Source organism: Apis cerana, linkage group LG3, assembly GCF_029169275.1.
Source record: "Apis cerana isolate GH-2021 linkage group LG3, AcerK_1.0, whole genome shotgun sequence".
Lineage (NCBI taxonomy): Eukaryota > Metazoa > Arthropoda > Insecta > Hymenoptera > Apidae > Apis > Apis cerana.
In genome coordinates, this window is record NC_083854.1 from 5,094,015 (window position 1) to 5,113,448 (window position 19,434).

The window sequence follows — 19,434 nt, forward strand, 5'->3', positions numbered from 1 at the left end:
TTTATCAAATTGCAATGATATCAATTGTACGTGAATATGGACAGAGCACATTTTAAATATTGTTTCTCTCTTGGACTTTGTCAGTCCAAAGAAAAATCAAGGAAATTGTAATAATAAACTAGATATAAGTGTGTATAAAATCTTAAATCTAACAATATATATGAAAATAAACGATTGCAATTTTTTCGATGTATGCAAAGCCAGCTGTTTCGCTTTCTTTGCTCATTTTTTTGATCTCGTCATGAAACGAATGCATCTTCTTGTTGCCTTGCTTCTCGGTTCATTGTCTGCTCTCCGTGAATCTTATATTCTTCGATAAAGGAAAAATTCTTTTCTCCTTCGTAACGAGGATTAATCACGAAAAAAAATCAGAATCGTTGCAATTTTAATTCTTATAATAGAATCGATGGAGAGTCGTGATGCCTTGGAAAACAATGGTTGAAACAGAAATAATTATGTTTTATTTGATCTCAAATTCTCTTATGGATTTTTAATTACGACCAATAAAAAAGATAATTGTTTCGCTGATAACGATCGAAGGACGTTGATATGGAAAGAGCAATGTTTTGTGAAAAAAATTTTTTATCACTTTATCTCTCTCTCTCTCTGTATCATTATAGAATTAAATCGATTAATTAGCGATTAATTAAATCTTGGAAACTTCAATGGAAATAAAATTATAAAATTATAATGATAATATTTGGCGCATTGTGTAATTATTTAATTCCAGAAAAAGAAGATTTCGGTTTCGAGAAAAAAAGTTTTCTGCTTTTCGTTATCTTGACAGAATTGATTCATTTGAAGCAGCAATTGGAACAATGTTCAGTTTCTTATACTTTGAACCATTGTCTCGTCGATTAGATAGAAGTATCACGATCCTCATCAATTTGCAAGCAATTTAATCATTCCTTCAACTGTTGGATCATTCGAATCTTGTTCGGAATTTAAATTGATTATAAGATCGAATAATTTATTGAAGTTTGTGAAATAGAAAATATATCGGTCGTATTTACATCTTTTCATATATTATTGTTTATTGAAATTTGTTATTACACTTTTGTAATTTCAAAAGAATTTTTAACTAAAGTTCATCAAGTTTTCGAGCATATATATTTATCGCGTATTTTTAAGTTTCAATTTTATTCAAATTTGCGATATTTAATATCTAAGCATCCAACTTCCTCGATCGTTCAAATATTATCAAAATGGGTTTACTTAAATAACAAAATCTTCCTTATCTTTCATCTGCTCCAAACATTCATCAAGTAAATTTCTTATTTGGATTAAGCGTGGATCAAAGATGAAACAGCACCAACATGATCCATCTCGAATCTTAATTCTTTCGTTCCTAAATCTGACTTTGCTCCAATCATCCAAAACATTTATCCACGTGGTACAAAGATGTTTTTTCATTATCCTCCTAAGTACAGCATTCCTATTAAAGCCTAAAAAGTGATATTTTTTATTTATTTCTCGAATACAATACATATTCAATAACAAAATTAAAACTCGAATTGTAAAAAATTCCACGCCAATTACGATAAAAATGTAATAATAAATTGACTTACAAATGCTCGAAGTTTAAAATGTTTCCTACTCAAAACCCGTACTTTTGCCAAGTACGCGATCATACGACAACATACGTACATACGCCTACATCCTCGCCTCCGATTCCCCGCGACTTTACGACCGCGTTAATATCCTAGCACAATGCGTTCACCTTAACGTCGTCATTTTGTTTCATTTCGAAACAAGTATTTGAACCCGGCCCAAGCGCGTGCACCAATCCGCTCCGGATTAATTAAACGCGAGCTGGTCGCTCTCCTCGCGCGTGTTGCGCCAGATAGAGGAAAGCGAAAGTGTTGGCGCAAAAATAGAAGAGCAAAACGTAAGTACGCGAGGCGTTTTCGATGTATAAAACGACTCGGTGCAACCGATTTCGTTCGAATGCGTCGGCCTCGTGGCCCGATTAGTCGCTGCGCCGCGATCGCTTTTACTCCCGATCGACTCCGCCGCAAGCTGCAGTTCGCTTCAAACCGTGTGATCGATCGTGTGTGTGTCATCCTCCTCCTCCTCCTCCTCCTCCTCCTCCTTCTCCTCCTTCTCCTTTCATCGCCAACCGTGCGTGTCGTCGACCGTTACCACTTCCTCGGCCGCAACGAATTCGCGCCACGCTACTCGCGGCCATCCTCGAGATCTTGGGGGATCGACTTTCAACGCGTCACTCGATCGAGCCTATCAGAATCCTCGATCGGCAAATCTCGAGGTGATCCTTCCATCTTCCATTAGAGAAGAGCATCAGCTGGAGAGAGGAGTTTGCACGATCGGCGAAAGTCCAGCGCCGATTCCATCGCCGTCGATCCCCCACTTCGCCGGCGGAAGTGCTTCGCGGCCAATCCACGGGGAGGATTAAGCTTAGGGCTCGCATCGATATAAATCCTTTGTCGATCGATATAAAAGCGGACGCAGGACATGTCCGCGAGAGTCGATCCCTCACGGTGGTCGAAACTGGTAACGAGGAGATTGGTCGTGACGGCACCCTCGAGACGATCGTCGTCGATCTTCTCGGTTAGGAATCTTCGTTGGCCGGAACACGCCGGAAATAGGCAACAGGCGAGACGATTCGGGGCGATCTTGAGACACGGAACGTTCGAGCCGATCTTCGACGAGATGCCACACGCGGTCGACATCTATTATCCGCAGTGAGTACACATTGAGCGTCCTAGAGATTGTGTCAATTCGTTTCTGCCCCTCCAATTTGATCGGTTTTGTTTGGGGAGGATGGCTTTGGAGAACATGGTCGAATATTCCATTTTGACGAAGTTTTGGAAAATGTCTCTGAAAATTTAACGGATGCTCGGGTTATTTACCGAATTTTTAATAATAGTTTTTTCAATTCAGTTTTGAAAAATAATATAAAGTTTCGAAATTGATTCGAATTGATAGGGAATATAAACTCCTGTTGAAATTTCAAGGTGAAATTAAGAGATTATTTCCTGTTTATATTATATCTTCAACAGGAATTAATATTATTAGGTTGAGGATAGGAAAAATTCCGGAACAATTATCGCAATCACGAAATATATCAAGATAAGAACTGATGTGTGAAAGATACTTAGCCAGAACTTATTCATTTGATTTGCCATTGCATAATCTTGTCGTAATTTCTAATGCAATCTTTGTTACGCAATTTATATGTGCACTATTTGTTATTGGCGTTATAATATTATTAAATGACAGTTTTATATAGAATCGAAAGATCCAAAACGAACCGATTTAACAATTACGTGCGATCATTCAGTTAATATAATAATCAAAATGATACTGTTTCAGCGAAAATATTATTAAATGCAATCTTATCTATCTGTGTAATGGGCGATCCTCATCCAACATTCGATTAACAACATTCTCGATTCACTGGTTTCAATTTTAAGTTTCAAATTTTATTGTTTATTTAAACTTTCTTCGTTATCCCTTTGTTGCGAATATCCCTCCAATTTAAATGTTTATATCCTACTCAAATAATTATTATTCGTTCTAATAACTTCTACAAATCTTCCACAATACTTTCACCGAACTAATGGAAATAAGAGTTGAGAGTTTCTTAATTGATACTTTTTCCTCTAAATAAAAAGACACATATTCTACGATAACGATTGTGTTCATTGAAGCGTGGAAATTTTTGTAACAAAGTTAGTACATGTACTTATATATTACAAAGACAACAGGTTTTCCTGGTAAAAGGAAAGGATTCATTTTATCACGATGGAATGGATGGAATATGCGAGATGATGAAAGTTGCGAGATATTTTTTTTTTCAACTTTATCAATGAAAAGTAAACGATTATTAAGTTTAAATATAGAGATAAATAATCCATCACTTTGTGAACGATGCAAAGATTCATTTTTTAAAGTTTTCTGAAACATTGGAGTGAGAGCCAATCAGTTATGCTTTTAACAAGTTCTTTATAGAGTCATCTATTACTTTGACTTAATATTTACGATGAAAGTTTCAGAAATTAAGAATACATATTCGTGAAAATAAATATTGCAATATGAGAAATAGAATATAAAATGTGTTATATCGAATAATTAAGAAAAAAACACATTATACAAAGAATATTTTAAACGTATAGAAATAAATTCAGATTTAAATATTGAAGAATATATGTGTATGATATTAAAAAATGATATAGCTTAAACGTTTCAAATTTACAGGAAAGAATATATTTAAATTAAAGTTGGAATTAATTAAAATAAAACAAAAGTTCAATCACAAAGATAAACGTAATATTACAAATGGAAAAAAGAAAAATTATATTAATTTAATTCTAAGCATTATGTTATAATAGCTTTAAGCTACAAATAAAATTTAATATTATTTCCAGAGTTTCCACGTTGGTCACTAATGTAGCGAAGAGTCCATCCTTCAACAATAATTACGAATATATAGGGAAGACACCTTTGTTGAACACAGTATCGGAATGTCTCAGTCCAAAACTTCGTTCATATATAGAGGAATGTGCATCTCTTTGTTGTCCCAAAGATATCTATATTTGCGATGGAAGCGACATAGAATACGATCACCTGTTGAAACTCATGGAAAAGATTGGAACTATATCACCCTTAACAAAATATGAAAATTGGTAGATATATTTGAATAATAATTTCATAATCATTATAAAGTTTAAGTATCTTTTTAAAGTTAATTCTTTTTAATCAAATTATAAATAGAAAAATTTTAACAATTTTATCACGTTACGAATTTTCACAAAATTTTCTTAAATAATTTGTCTTACAAGTATAAGACACATAGGATATGTTCAATCATTGAAGTAAAAAAATATTTATCAAGAAATGATAACAAAATATTTTTATTGTTCTCTTTTATGCAATAGTCTTGAAATTTTTAATTTCCTGAATTAAAATCTAGAATAAAATGTTCATTTATTTAAATACATATATCTTATTTTTAGTTGGCTTGCTAGGACCAATCCTGCAGACGTAGCACGAGTTGAGAAATTCACGTTTATCAGCACAGAACGTAAATCCGATACAGTTCCCACTACACGCAAAGATGTTACTGGAGAATTGGGTAATTGGATTTCTCCGGTTGACATGGACAAAGCAATCCTTGAACGTTTTCCAGGATGCATGAAAGGTAATTTTAGAGGAATCTTGAAGATATATTTCTGAATCGATTTAATGAATAAAAGAAATTGATGAGTCCATATTTATAATACAGGCCGAACAATGTATGTCATTCCATTCAGTATGGGTCCAGTGGGTTCAACTCTTTCAAAAATTGGAATAGAGATTACAGACTCTCCATACGTTGTTTGTTCCATGAGAATAATGACCAGAATGGGTAGAAAAGTTCTAGAAGCTCTTGAGAATGATAATTTTGTCAAATGTTTGCATTCTGTCGGCGTTCCAAAGATTGATTCAAAAATTAATGTTAGTTCTTCGTGGCCCTGTGATCCAGAGAAAACGATCATTCTTCATAAACCAGCCAAAAATGAAATAGTCTCTTACGGGAGCGGTTACGGTGGAAATTCTTTGCTCGGTAAAAAATGTTTTGCCTTGAGAATTGGTTCGACTATCGCCAGAAATGAAGGCTGGCTTGCAGAACATATGCTTGTATGTAATTAATCATTCACAATTTAACAGTCAAAAGTTGAGAAACTCATTTTTTCTCTAATTATGTCTCCAAATATAGTTGCATCATTACAAACATTACAAGATTTGACTTCAATATTTATTATACTCCATTGATGATATATTGAATGCAAAGAAATATATTAAAATTAAATTGTTTTTTTTTTTATTATATATATTTCTATAAAAACTCATTATTTTCGATACTGGCGTTCGCAAATACATCAATCGTCTAAAAGATTCTATATTAGTTATCTTTTATAGATATTGGCTATCACAAATCCAAAAGGTAAAAAGCGTTACATTACTGCTGCATTCCCTAGCGCGTGTGGCAAGACCAACCTGGCCATGATGAAGCCGACATTACCAGGATACAAAATCGAATGCGTAGGTGATGATATCGCTTGGATGAAATTTGATAAGGAAGGTAGACTTCGTGCTATAAATCCAGAATATGGATTCTTTGGTGTTGCACCTGGAACTAGCTTCGCTACTAATCCTAACGCCATGAAAACTATTTTTAAAAACACTATCTTCACCAATGTAGCCTCCACTAGTGATGGTGGAATCTTTTGGGAAGGATTGGAGAAAGAAGTTAGTGATGATATTGAAGTAAGAGTTTGTTACTATATTTTATTATTTTTCTTCTTCAAAAATTAATCAAATCTCATTTATGGAATTAGTTGAATCACAATAAATAACGACATTTATATAGATCACTGATTGGCAAGGCAAGAAATGGATCAGAGGATCCAAATCGCTAGCAGCACATCCAAATTCCAGATTCTGTTCTCCAGCTGGACAGTGTCCTATTATCGATCCAGCTTGGGAAGATCCAAATGGTGTTCCTATAGATGCTATTCTTTTTGGAGGTCGAAGACCAGAAGGTGTTCCTCTTGTATACGAAGCTAGAAATTGGCAACATGGTGTTTTCATTGGAGCTTCGATGAAATCTGAAGCTACTGCTGCAGCAGAACATAAGGTAATATGAAAGATGTTAAATAATAATTTAATAATAATAAAAATCACTTTAATAGAAAATCACTTTATACTGAATTGTAAATGTTATGCATTTCTTTTTTTGAAACTAATTTGACTATTTAAAAAAAATCATAAAAGAAAGATAAACATTTTTTGTAATCATTTATCTGATAATTTTATTTTTGAAAATTAAATTTATTCAATAATTATGAATTAGGGAAAGATAATTATGCATGATCCGTTTGCTATGAGACCCTTCTTTGGCTACAATTTTGGACATTATCTTGATCATTGGCTAAGTATGGGCAAAATGAAGAATGTCAACCTACCAACTATATTCCACGTGAATTGGTTCAGAAAAAATGCGGATGGCAAATACCTTTGGCCAGGATTCGGTGAGAATTCTCGTGTTTTGGATTGGATTTTTCGCAGAATCGAAGGCGAGGATATTGCTACAAATTCTCCTATAGGTCTATTACCTAAATTAGAATCATTCAATTTGGAAAACTTGAAAATGAAAATAGATATGGAAGAATTATTCAGATTACCGAAAAGTTTCTGGCAGGAGGAAGTTAAAGAGCTTAGAGAATACTTCGATGCACAAGTCGGTGATGATTTGCCTTCAATTATTCGTGCAGAACTTGAGCTTCTCAGTTCTAATGTAAATCAACTTTAAAATAATATTATTTTTTATATTTTTATTCAGACATAACGTGAAATTTGATTAAAATTAATTTTTTTTATCGAAATTAAGCGAAGAAAGATTAAAAGAATTTTAAAATTATGAATCAAATTATTAAGATTCATATTGAATTCAGAAATCATGATCTAACTAATTGTTAGATTTTTCCATTATATCGAAATGTAATATATTACGTTCATTTTTAGTAAAATATCAAACTGAATCATCCACATTGAAATATTTTCCGAATATTTTTCGTTTTTAACAACGCTTTCATTATTATAAAGTACTTATAATTTTATAATTATTTGGAACAGATTTTTTTAGAGAAGGACTGTGTATGAGTATGCAAGTCAATATAGAATGAAATAATTTATCATTTAGAATAAAAAAAATATGTATTTTCAATTTTAAATAAAAAATAACATTTCAAATAAAAAATAATTCATAAATAATGAATAAATATTTTCATTTTTTTTTAAGTAATTATTAATTAAATAAATAAACACTAACATTGAAAGACAATAAATAGAGTTCAATAATTTTTATTTCAAATAAAAGATGGGAAATTCTTCTACTAATTGTATTTATTGACTTAATATTTTAATTACCTAAATAATATTTATGAAAGACTTCAAATATAAGACATTTAAAATTGTACATTTGAATATATATAGATATATTACAAAATTTTTGCGATCATACATACATATACAATTAAAGATTTAAGAACAGTTTTATCATATCACTTAATATTTAATACGTTAAGTTTAATGAAATAAATAAAAAAGAGCCAGATATTTTATTGAAATTGTTTCGTAATTTCTTATTAAAATTTAAACATAACATTTTATCAATATACGATGTATATATGTATAATTAATATAATAAAAAATAAATATAACATAATTAAAAACAAATAATATATAGTTTGTTCGAATAGATTAGATATTTTTTTTTTTAACTTTGCTTATTACTATTTTAATAGTATATAATGTTATACCCGTATTTTAAGTATTGATAAATAAATTGAAAAACACTCTATTAATTTTAATGTGAATATAACATTATACATACATATATATTTTGAAATATATTATGCAATAAAATAAAAAAAATAATTAATAAGAAAAAAATACCGCACGTATCAAACGTGAATTTTAAGATAGAAGAATTTAGATATTATTCAATGCTAATTCTAAAATGATTGTTTTCTTTTTAATAATTTTAAATTTTATATAAAAAGAACAGAAAAATTATTATTTCGAAAATTTAAAATAGATTATATATAAATCTTATTTTATATAAACTCGATAAATTAATAAAATACACAATATTAGTGATTTAAAAAAACTAAATGAAGGTAATGAAGATATTAAAATTTTTTTAATATAATTTTAATATAAGTATTTCTATCATTTATTATCACTTCATTTAAAAAAATTATTATTCATATTTAATTATTATTTTATTAAGTTATTATTATCAAATTTTTTAATTTATATTATTTTGTGCAAAAAATGAAAAACATTATTTTATTTTAAGTCATTATAATTTTACCTTCATTTAATTCATATAATTTAATAATATAATTTCAATATATATGAATGCATTGATTAATTTCTAAAACCTTCTTTTAGAATTAATTTCTATTAAATTATAATGAAGTTCTCTAATATACATATAAATGTATTATTCTTTTGTTATTTTTCATTTCCATGCAATTCTACTTTAAAAATAGAACACAACATATCTATGTTGATGAACTTGTTCCATTTAGAACCAAGAATTTCTTATTTCATGAATTATATTCTATATACAAATTTAATTCTATTCTTCTACTTTATGAATACATTGATCATCTAATTAACATCGGTTAAGAGGTCACAAAGAATCAGTTATCACTTTATTAGTGAGATGTTCTTTTCAATCTTTAAGATTAATTAATATGTTCTAGTATATACTTTAAAGACTAGATCTTTCATCAGTTCTTAACATTTTGCACCAATTTTATAAGATTACACAGATAATATTTGTGTTATCTTCTTTTTTTTCGATTTTTTTTTTATATATACTTTACAATATTACTATAACTATTATACAATTATATGTAGATGCACATTTAAGAATTAATTAACATTTGGTTAATAAATATATTAACGCTTTCATGATTGCATTCCACAATATTATTATACATATCTGACGTTCTTTGTGAGCATTGATATATCTCTCATTCAATTCTAATCTTCTTCTAATTCTTTATCTTCTTGTAATTTATTTCTTATTTAAAATTCTTTTTTAAAATTTAAAAAGAATATGAATTCTGATTCTTAATAAAATCGTAGCATAATATTATTGATCACGAAAATAAATATTTTGAAATGTGGAAATAATAAATTTCATATTTCAAATATATATTTTGCTTATAATTTTTTACATATTAAGATCCAATATCTTAATTTTTTTAATTAAAAAATTATAATAAGATACAAAAAAATTCTTTATAATAAGCAATTGATCTATAAAAACGTTAGCATATGAATGAAATATAAAATATAATATCTATCATATAATTAAATTAAAATTCTATATAAATTAAAATTCATTAATAATCATATTATATTATTCAAGACAATTGATAATAAAATTTGTGAACTTTTCAATTCTAAAATTTCAATTCTATAATCTGAAATAAAATTATTTCACATATAAAATGAAATATAAAAAAAAATAATTTTTAATTCATTATTTTTCTTGTTAAATTATTGTATTTGTTTTTAAATATAGGTTTGACTAAATTTCTTAACATTTAATTGAAAGTGATGCATTTTATTATGATTTTTTGAAAATTTCATGAATATAAATATAAAATAAAAGTATGCATAGTGCATATTATATATAATTATAATATTATTTGTTAGTTTATAATACATATTAGCAAAAAATATTTGAAATATCACTTTATAATAATTCATGAACACATAATATCTAGTTTCAATGAATAGTTCAATTTCAATGTGCGTAATCAAATAATTTTCTGATATTTGATAAGATGTATTTATATTTTTAAATAATAAAAGTGCATTATAATCATGTCTATACAGAATTATCTATAGATAATTATATATAGATAATCTAAAAAATATGTTTTCAAAGATATAGAGAGCTTTATAGCATTTTATGATATTTATCTACAATGTAATAAAGATAAGTATTGTTGCAAATTTAAACATATTGTTAATTTAATATATATTCATTACATTTCAGTTTTGTTTCAACATTTTAGATTATTAAAATTAATTTAAAAATTTATTTTATATGTATTATGTATTAGAATCTTTTGAGATCTTTAAAAAAAAGTTGCATATATCACTCTTATTCTTTTTTGTTAAAATAAAATTTCAGGTACATACTTTTCATCCATTATACTTCTTCACTAATGTTTCCAACGCTCTGGGAATACATAAAGGGCACAATATTTCTGGTTTAGTAGTTTGAGATAACATTTTTCCTAAGTACTGAGCTGTACATGGAAGAACTAATGATTCGGATGTTAATAATTCAGTTTCCATCATTGGAATTATTTCATTTTTATATGCAGATAATGAAAAATGATGTCCACACGTGAATATCATTGTATCTTCTTTAGTTTCGAGAAATCGATATACCTCATCCGGATCCTAATTTCAAATGAAAAAATTTTATCATTTATATAAAAAATCATTTTTAAATATAAAAATAATTATTAATTTAAATGATATAAATATATTTTTAAAGAAAATAATATTTTATAAATATAATATTTACCTTAATATGTACAAACGATTTAGAATCATGAATATTAGAAGATACAGTGCTTATAACTCCTTCCATCATTTGCTTTGAAGTATTATTTCCACTTGAGCCTGGATATCCAGTTAATGGTGGTCCAAATTGATCAGCCGTTAAAGAAGATAATAATTTAATAAATTCAGGCATAGGTTGATCTAAAAAATTAAAATATTTAATAACATAATAACATAACAACAACAATATAATATAAAAAATAATTTTTTATTCCATATATATATTATAGTAAAGAATAAATATAGTAAAAATAAAATTTCTTACCTTGATCTATGTGATGTAGTAACATGGAACATATTTGAAGACAAAATTTAATAGAAAAATAATCAATTGCAATAAACCTTTTGACTTTTGTATCATTTTTATTTATATCCAAATATTTTTCCATTATTTCTTGGCTATAAAAATATTTAATATTTTAATAATAAATTATATTATTTCAAATATACCTGTAAAGTATATATATATAAAGAACTTACCAAAATAATAATAATCCAAGGGGATAAAAAATCGATTGAATGTGTTCTAGAAATACGTTTTCTATTGTTTGTATAACTAAATCATGTTCAATCCAAAAATCAAGTGCATCTTGTAATATTTTACATTTGATAGCATCTGTTTCATTTTCCATTTCATTTAAAAAAAACTTAATTACTTTTATAGCTTCATTGGTTATATTATTTTGCCAAAATTGTGTAATTTTTTTTTCATTAAATGTTCCACTATTTTTAGGCAACTGATCCAATGTTTTTTTCATAGAAGAAATTTCTGAATTATCTTCAATGAATTTTCCTATTTTTTCTTGCTTTTGTAATTGATTTTCTTTCAAAATATGATTTTCCACCCATTCTTCCGAATTAGAACTAACATCAGAATCAAAACTATCCTCGAAAATTCCTGTAGATGTATTTTCACATTTAACATCTTTGCATAATTCTTCTAATCCTCCTTGACAGTCAAATGTGTACAATTCTTGTTGAAGTAGTTGAAGACTGTTCAGTGACTTGCTGGCAGGAATTTTCATTTTGTTTTTGGCGGCGCAATCCTTAACAGAATCAATCAGATTCTTCTCTACTTGTTTGTTGAAAAGTTCGGTATTTTTTTTAACATGTTTTAACGAAGATTTCTTTAAATCAGATTCTTCAGTAGATTTTTGTTCTATTTCTTCATGTAAATTTTCAGACTTCACTTTTGAGCAAGATTGGAGACTCAGTAAATGTAAAATTTTCAATTGATAGCAAAACGCTTCAGAAATATTATGTTGCAGTAGAGCAATTTTTGAGCAAGCTTGGTAATTTCCTAATTCAACGCACTAAAAATATAAAGTTAATTTATTTTAAATTAAAAAATAAACTATAAAAAATTTTATTTATTTATAGCTATAAAAATATACTTTAATAAAATTAATTTCTTTAAAAAATTATGTAAAATAAAAGACTAACCTTCTCTATAATTTTCGAGGAATCATATAAACCAGAGAAATATTCTAATGCATAATGTAATGTCAATTCTCCTGGTGATTTTTCAATAACACTTAAGGGACAAATAGTACCTGCTAGAGAAGATATGTCATAACTTTGATAAGAAATAATAGGAGCGGGAATATTAGGAACTTGAGTAGGCACGTCCAAAGCTACATGCGATGTGTGAGGAAGCCGTACAATTCGTTTTTTAATTAATACAAGTTTATCATCGGTATCACGCATATCTTTTGCAGGAAGTCGGCCTAATTGTGCTCTACTATTATTACCCCAAGCTAAAATTGTACCTCCTGAAAGAGAATACAATAAAAAATGAAAATTTTATGTATAATAGAATGAAACTTATTTAATACAAAAAAAGTGATCATTTTAAATTAATTTAAATATCTGCATTTACAAACTTAATAAGATTTTATATTAGATTTTATACTAAAGTTTATATATTTAAATATTATATTTAATGTTTATACTTTAAATATAAAATTTATTTTTTTAAAACTTTTTTAACATTTATACTTATAAATTGTATACTTATAAAACAATATATTAAATACCTGGTTGAATAGCAATTGTATAATCATACCCACAGTAAACTCCAACAACTTTAATTATAGCATTTATTTTTTCTCTAGATTCATTATTTTCCGATTTAATTTCATTATGTACATTTCCGTTTTTCTCACTCATAGTATTTTTTATACTATCATTTATTTCTTGTTCTTCTCCTGCACGTTTATAAGCATTATGCCTTGGAGGTATTTGTGCAAAAATCGAAACAGGATTGTAACATAGTGGAGTAGGAATTAGAACTTCTCGTCGACTACCATTGCCTATTTGTCCATCTAAATTTCTACCCCATGTATAAAGTGATCCATCTTTTGTTACAAGAGCATTATGATGACAACCAGTTGATATCTGTTATAATTAATAAATTACAATGAAAAATTTCAAGATTTAACGAAGATTTTAAAATAATAAAATGATAATTTTATTTATAAAATAATTAAAGAATAAAAAATTTCATAACTGACCTGTATGATATTTCCTTTAACTAAACTAGTATCTACAATAGTTGGTTTTAAATGAGTTTGAGCCTCTTCAAGTGATCCAACATTTACATTTCTTAAACACATATTATCTAATTGTTTTCTTCGCGATTCTGTATTAATTCCACTTTTCGCTTGTGCATTTTTACTTTGTGCATCATTTTCTAAAACTTCTTCATTTGTTGTATCATTCATATTTGTGGAATCTGCAATTTTTTCGAACTCATCAATATTTTCTAACTGTTTTATATCTCGTTGTTCCAATATTCGAGTCCGTTTTTGTGTTTGTGCTTGCAATCGAAGAACTTGAGGACTAGCTCCCCAGATATATAACTTATTTGTACAACTAACTGCAAGCTAAACAAAATGATAATATTGACAATTATTAACATTATATAATTTATTTTTATTAATTTATTTTAATATAATAATGATGACGATTTTATAAAATTTTTTACTTACATTATGAAAATATCCAGTTGCAATAAGAATTATTCTTTCTGATAATGAGATTTTTATTGGCACTGAACTTTTAATATTATTGCCCACACCTAATTGTCCAAAAATATTACAACCAAATGCATATATAATACCTTCTGTTGAAAGAGCCAATGTATGTGCATGACCAGCAGTAATAAAACGTATAACTATACCAAGTAAAGATGTAACTAATGTAGGAGTCATTTTTTTATCAGTATTACCATGACCTAATTGACCATGAACACCCCAACCCCATGTAAAGACTCTTCCATCCGAAGTTAATGCAACAGAATGATATTGTCCAGCTACTGCATCAATAATGACTTCTTGAGCCAAAGAAGTAATCAATTCAGGAGTTGAGCATTGTAAAATTTTACCCAAACCTAATTGACCAAACTGACTTGATCCCCATGCATAAACACCATTATTAGTTACTGCCAAAGTATGACAATGACCACAAGATACACTGAGTACCTCAATTTCCATTATCCAAAAGAAAGATATAACTTGAGGTGAACCATATCTTAATACAGATGGACCAGTGCCTAATGATAATTAATGTAAATATAAGATAAATAAAAAATAGAAAAATATGTGGTTAATTATATATATATATAATTATATATATATATATATATATATATATATTCACCTAAACATCCTTGCACAGAACTTCCCCATGTATAAACATTTCCATTTCTGATAAGAGCAACATGAGAAAATCCTGCACACAATGGCCTTCTCTTGAAATCAGCACCAGAATTAGAATTGTTGTGATCCTATTTCAAATTATATAAACATATAATTATTTATTTAAACAAAACATTAAATAGTTTATATCATACATAATAATTACCTTCTTAAGAGCTAATAAATCAATATTATATGTAGTAGATTCTTGATGTAAAATAGATTTTTTACAAATCAAAGTCAATAAAATTAGTAAAAAAGTTTCTATGATTTCTTCTATTAATGTATCAGCCTCATCCTATATGAAAAATAAAAATAGATATAAACAACTAGAAATAATTAATGAATAATAATTATATATATGAATAATTAATTAATAAAACATAAGTATACATTTTCCATGAGATCTATAGAATCACATTGACTAGATTGAGAACTATGTGAAGTAGTTCTATGACGTAATCGGCATCGTACTACTCTAGGTCTTATTATTGGATTCGTTGGATCATATAGTGTTACTAATCTCTGAAAAATATTTATTATGATATAAAAATAAAATTATTTACATTATTATATTATAAATATAATCTAAATCTTACTTGCAATACAAAAATTTGAGAATTTTGAAGATTATCAAGTATAAATGACATGTGATTTCTAGCTAACTCAGGATATATTAACATTGCTTGCATTAGATTTGGTTCACTTATACATATTAATAAGCCATCTAAAATAAAATAAATATTTTATAAATATTTATATAATTATCTTCTTATATTCCAATTATAATGTTATAATTATATATTACATGGTGTTGGTTGGAAATTGCTTGTACTGAAATTATGTATTGTCCTCATAAGAATATCTAACATTTGTCCATAAAGACCCTTTTGCGTTGCTAAATGGTGCAACACCTCCCATAAACACGTCTGTCCAGCGATGTTAACTGCTAATAACTCATCATAAAAAGAATTTGTAGATAAAAAATATCTACAATTTAAATGATTTTTATTACATAATTTTCTTTACAAAATTTCTAGTTATATCTAAAAAAGTTTTAATTAAATGCTTACAAAAATTCTTTATATATAGCTTTGGATTTTTGAGACGAAATTCTAAGCGTCCGTTCAATAAAAGCTAAAACACATAAATTAGAAAGATGTATTCTTGGTGCAACAGGTAATTCACTAATAGCTGGAGAAGCTAAACAATGTGTGAGACAACGTAATAAATCTGCTGTATATCCAACAGATGCAAATTTTAACATGCTCTTCATTATTCTACACTGAAAAAAAATATATAAAAATTAAAATATATCAATCTGTATTACAGAAATTATATAATATTATGTATCTTTTTTATATCTACTTACTTTAGACAATTTATAACAAGCTACTGCACGTGGAAATTCTTTATTCATTAAAAGTATATCACCAGCTTGCTCTAATAATTGTTGTGCATTAATACCGAATATTATAGCTAATTTTGCTGCTTTTTCGAGTTCATTATTTTTTAATACTAATTCCATAAAAATTGATAATATTGGTTTTCTATAAAACCAAAAAAAATATAATTATTATAATTATATTATTATTCATATATTATATATATATAATTATTATTCATATTAAAATAATAAAATGTAATAAATACAATATTAACCTTAAAACAATTTTATATACAGAATGATTTGTTACAATTATACATGTATCCACATGAGGTAATTCAATTTTAATATCTTTTATTCCCTTTGGTAATGTATATTTATTTTTCATTTCTTCAGAAAGTATTGTTGGTGAATTATTTGTACAATCAATAGCTCTGTATACAGCGCGTATTACTTCTTTGCTATTTATTAAAGAAAAGTGACCAACAATACACTCTGGATTAAATTTACCATTATCATTCCTACGAGTTTCAGATAATCTATCTGATATTACATACATTACACGTTGACTAACATCAGTAATAAAAAAAAATCGTTGAGTTAATAAAACATTTCTACATGATTCAAATACTTTATGTGCTGATAGAGGTACAGTAGTAAAATTAGGTCCATATACCTATAATTATAAAATTATTTTTATATCATATTTATTATTTCAATAAAAATTAATTATTTTTAATCAATAAAAATTAATTAATTAATTTCTATACCAATATTTGACTTGTAATAGAATGATAACATGTATATAATTGATGTCCTTCCCTATCTAACTGAGACATTAGAAATACTTCTTTTGACATCACTTCTGGTGTTATTTGATTCTGATTTACTTCTGTTGAAGATTCAGAATTAATAGTTGTATTTTGAGTATTTCGATTATTTGTAATATCTGCAAAATTAATAAAATTTTATTAATGATCAACAATAGAGTTTGATTTCAACATCATATTATATAATATATATAACCATGATACTGCAAATTTTCTCCTAATGTCTGACTTTTTGTTTCTATTAATTTTTGTCTGAGTATTGCAAGTTTGTCCACAGACAATTGTTTGAGTCCTTGCAATCTAGATCTAGTAGAAGCAAATATTTTACTGTTATCATACATATTATCATTTGTATGTAACATATTATATGATTCTCCATTTTCTAAATGATGCAAACAACTATATGTACGTTGTTCTAAAAGTAATCTCCATTGTCTTCTGGATTGACTTGTTATCAGAAGAGATACAATGTCATTACTTTGGTCACAACAAATATGCAGACTGATAATATTTCCTTTAATTTGTGTAACATTTGTTTGATGGCCAGTTTCAAGATTAATAAATATAATCTCTCCATATTCTGTTCCAATGATACCAATTTCAGCAGGTATTAGTGTACTTTGCCACCATACTATTGCAGTAGGTCTAAAAATTTTAAATTATAAAAATAAAATAAAAAAAATATTAAATCACAAGTGATTTCTTTTAATTATGATATATACTTTGAATGAGATGATTGTGAACTAATAGAAGGAAAAGAAGTTATATCATCACTGGTCCATCTTTTATCTTTCTCACAATTTTCATCTACAAAGCACAAGGCAGGAATTATATATACAGATCCATCAACACTTGTAGATAACAACCATGATCCCATGGAATGAAAACATAAAGCTGAGATTTGTTTATGAGATCCTTGAAACCAAGGTATCCTTCTAATTATTGCAGTAGATGTTGAATTTTTTTTATAATATAAAAAAATTTCAGCATTTCCTGTTGTAAGTGCTAAAAATAATCTTTTTCCATATTCACACTGTGCACTATGTTGTATATTTGTTGCTTTAATTAAACATTGTAACTTAAATAGACTTTCTTCATTAAAATTTGTCATTGGCTGAAAGCCTTCTGTGCCTATTTCTGCAATCATTATATTGAAAATGATAATTTTAATACTACCTGAAATATAAAATGATTTAAACAGATAAATTTGACCTGAAATTATTCATAAATTTAAAAAAAAATTTATTAAAAATATCATATTGTAAAAAGAAAAAAATACAAAAATATGTATTTATAATGTTTAAATGAATATAATTTTTTCTTTCTTTTTATCAAATCTTAAGTTTATAAAAATTTATATATATATCTTATGTATTAAAATGTACTTACAATATAAATTTAAAAAGTAAATAGATAAGGAAATTAATTATAAAATTCCACAAATTTAAGCATTTAAATCAATAATTAATTTAAATATTAATTATAATTATAAAATTATTTTAAATATATAATAAATTATTTGTAACACATAATCTAAATCATGCAATATTTATGTAACATTCAAAAATTTATATAACATTTATTATATTTCATTTACTATTGCGCGATATGTTAAACACACAAATCAAAAAGTTATTATAGGCTATTATACCTGTATTTATGCAATTGTAAAATAATACAATTGATGAGAAAATTTCGCCTATTAAGAAATTCTTTTTGCGCCAAAAAGAAATTATTAGAAAAGGAATCTAGAACAAATTTCACATTGCGCATTCCGTCGAAACGTATTATTTTTTTCGTACATAAGATATTAAAAAAACTGATTATTTACATTACATTTTTATAAAATACAGCCGTCAAATTTCTAAACGTCAGAATATCAAGGTTAGATTGCATTATAATCAACAGTGCAGCCATTTGAAAAAATCAAAAGCACTAGTTTATTATATAAATTCTCTGATAGCATTTGATATTGTAATTTTTTCCTAAATTATTCAATTAAAATTTAAATAAATTTAATATTAATATTAAATTTATTAATATTTTGCTTAAATTTTATAATATTTTATAATTTTATAAAAAATAATATTAAAATTTTTGAAATATTGAATTTTTTGTAAAAGATAATATCTATATATTTAATTAATAATGAAATTGATAATAATACATCATAGATTAAATATACAATAGATTTACTATCCAATGCTCTAGAGATGCTGTTAATTTCCTAATTTTTATCTGTTCTTTTTTTACTATTTATTTTTTTCTGTATTTATTTTTGCGCTTGTTATAAATAAAATACAAAATTAATAGAATATACTTTCATATAATGTGTTTAATTTTATAATATAAA

General features: G+C 26.6%; 2 protein-coding genes across 4 annotated transcripts; one reads left to right on the top strand and one right to left on the bottom strand.

The window, feature by feature from the left end:
• Positions 1-1,008: 1,008 nt before the first annotated feature.
• On the bottom strand, positions 1,009-19,007 carry LOC107997352 (uncharacterized). Of its 3 annotated transcripts, none has more exons than XR_009829079.1 (22): positions 18,733-19,007; positions 17,804-18,257; positions 17,278-17,726; positions 17,022-17,200; positions 16,527-16,927; positions 16,237-16,414; positions 15,938-16,149; positions 15,673-15,854; positions 15,464-15,591; positions 15,258-15,389; positions 15,031-15,162; positions 14,827-14,953; positions 14,157-14,719; positions 13,680-14,051; positions 13,203-13,563; positions 12,610-12,938; positions 11,647-12,479; positions 11,432-11,565; positions 11,129-11,307; positions 10,735-11,001; positions 1,569-2,838; positions 1,009-1,445 (listed from the first exon to the last, which is right to left on the bottom strand). XR_009829079.1 is itself a non-coding variant. In XM_017055891.3 (20 exons), the coding sequence occupies exons 2-20, from the start codon at positions 18,226-18,228 to the stop codon at positions 10,738-10,740; spliced, it is 5,580 nt and encodes a 1,859-aa protein (XP_016911380.2). In that variant the 5' UTR covers positions 18,229-18,257; positions 18,733-18,985; the 3' UTR covers positions 7,891-10,737. The 3 variants fall into 3 exon arrangements, 1 of the variants encoding a protein (XP_016911380.2); XR_009829080.1 differs by lacking the exon at positions 18,733-19,007 and adding an exon at positions 18,471-18,718; XM_017055891.3 differs by lacking the exons at positions 1,009-1,445; positions 1,569-2,838 and having other exon boundaries at positions 7,891-11,001; positions 18,733-18,985.
• LOC107997339 (phosphoenolpyruvate carboxykinase [GTP]-like) lies at positions 1,946-7,784 on the top strand. Its single transcript, XM_017055868.2, has 7 exons — positions 1,946-2,702; positions 4,389-4,646; positions 4,977-5,161; positions 5,246-5,640; positions 5,923-6,270; positions 6,374-6,640; positions 6,857-7,784. The coding sequence occupies exons 1-7, from the start codon at positions 2,473-2,475 to the stop codon at positions 7,313-7,315; spliced, it is 2,142 nt and encodes a 713-aa protein (XP_016911357.2). The 5' UTR covers positions 1,946-2,472; the 3' UTR covers positions 7,316-7,784.
• Positions 19,008-19,434: the final 427 nt, after the last annotated feature.

Bases quoted from the DNA above. Each gene is read 5' to 3' on its own strand.
- LOC107997352 (XM_017055891.3), bottom strand. From the start codon at position 18,228: ATGATTGCAGAAATAGGCACAGAAGGCTTTCAGCCAATGACAAATTTT. The intron at 15,390-15,463 runs GTAAGATTTAGA...AATATTTTTCAG, and splicing joins CTCAAATTTTTGTATTGCAA to AGATTAGTAACACTATATGA. The intron at 15,163-15,257 runs GTATACTTATGT...TTTTTCATATAG, and splicing joins CTATAGATCTCATGGAAAAT to GATGAGGCTGATACATTAAT.
- LOC107997339 (XM_017055868.2), top strand. From the start codon at position 2,473: ATGTCCGCGAGAGTCGATCCCTCACGGTGGTCGAAACTGGTAACGAGG. The intron at 5,162-5,245 runs GTAATTTTAGAG...TTTATAATACAG, and splicing joins TTTTCCAGGATGCATGAAAG to GCCGAACAATGTATGTCATT. The intron at 6,641-6,856 runs GTAATATGAAAG...ATTATGAATTAG, and splicing joins CTGCTGCAGCAGAACATAAG to GGAAAGATAATTATGCATGA.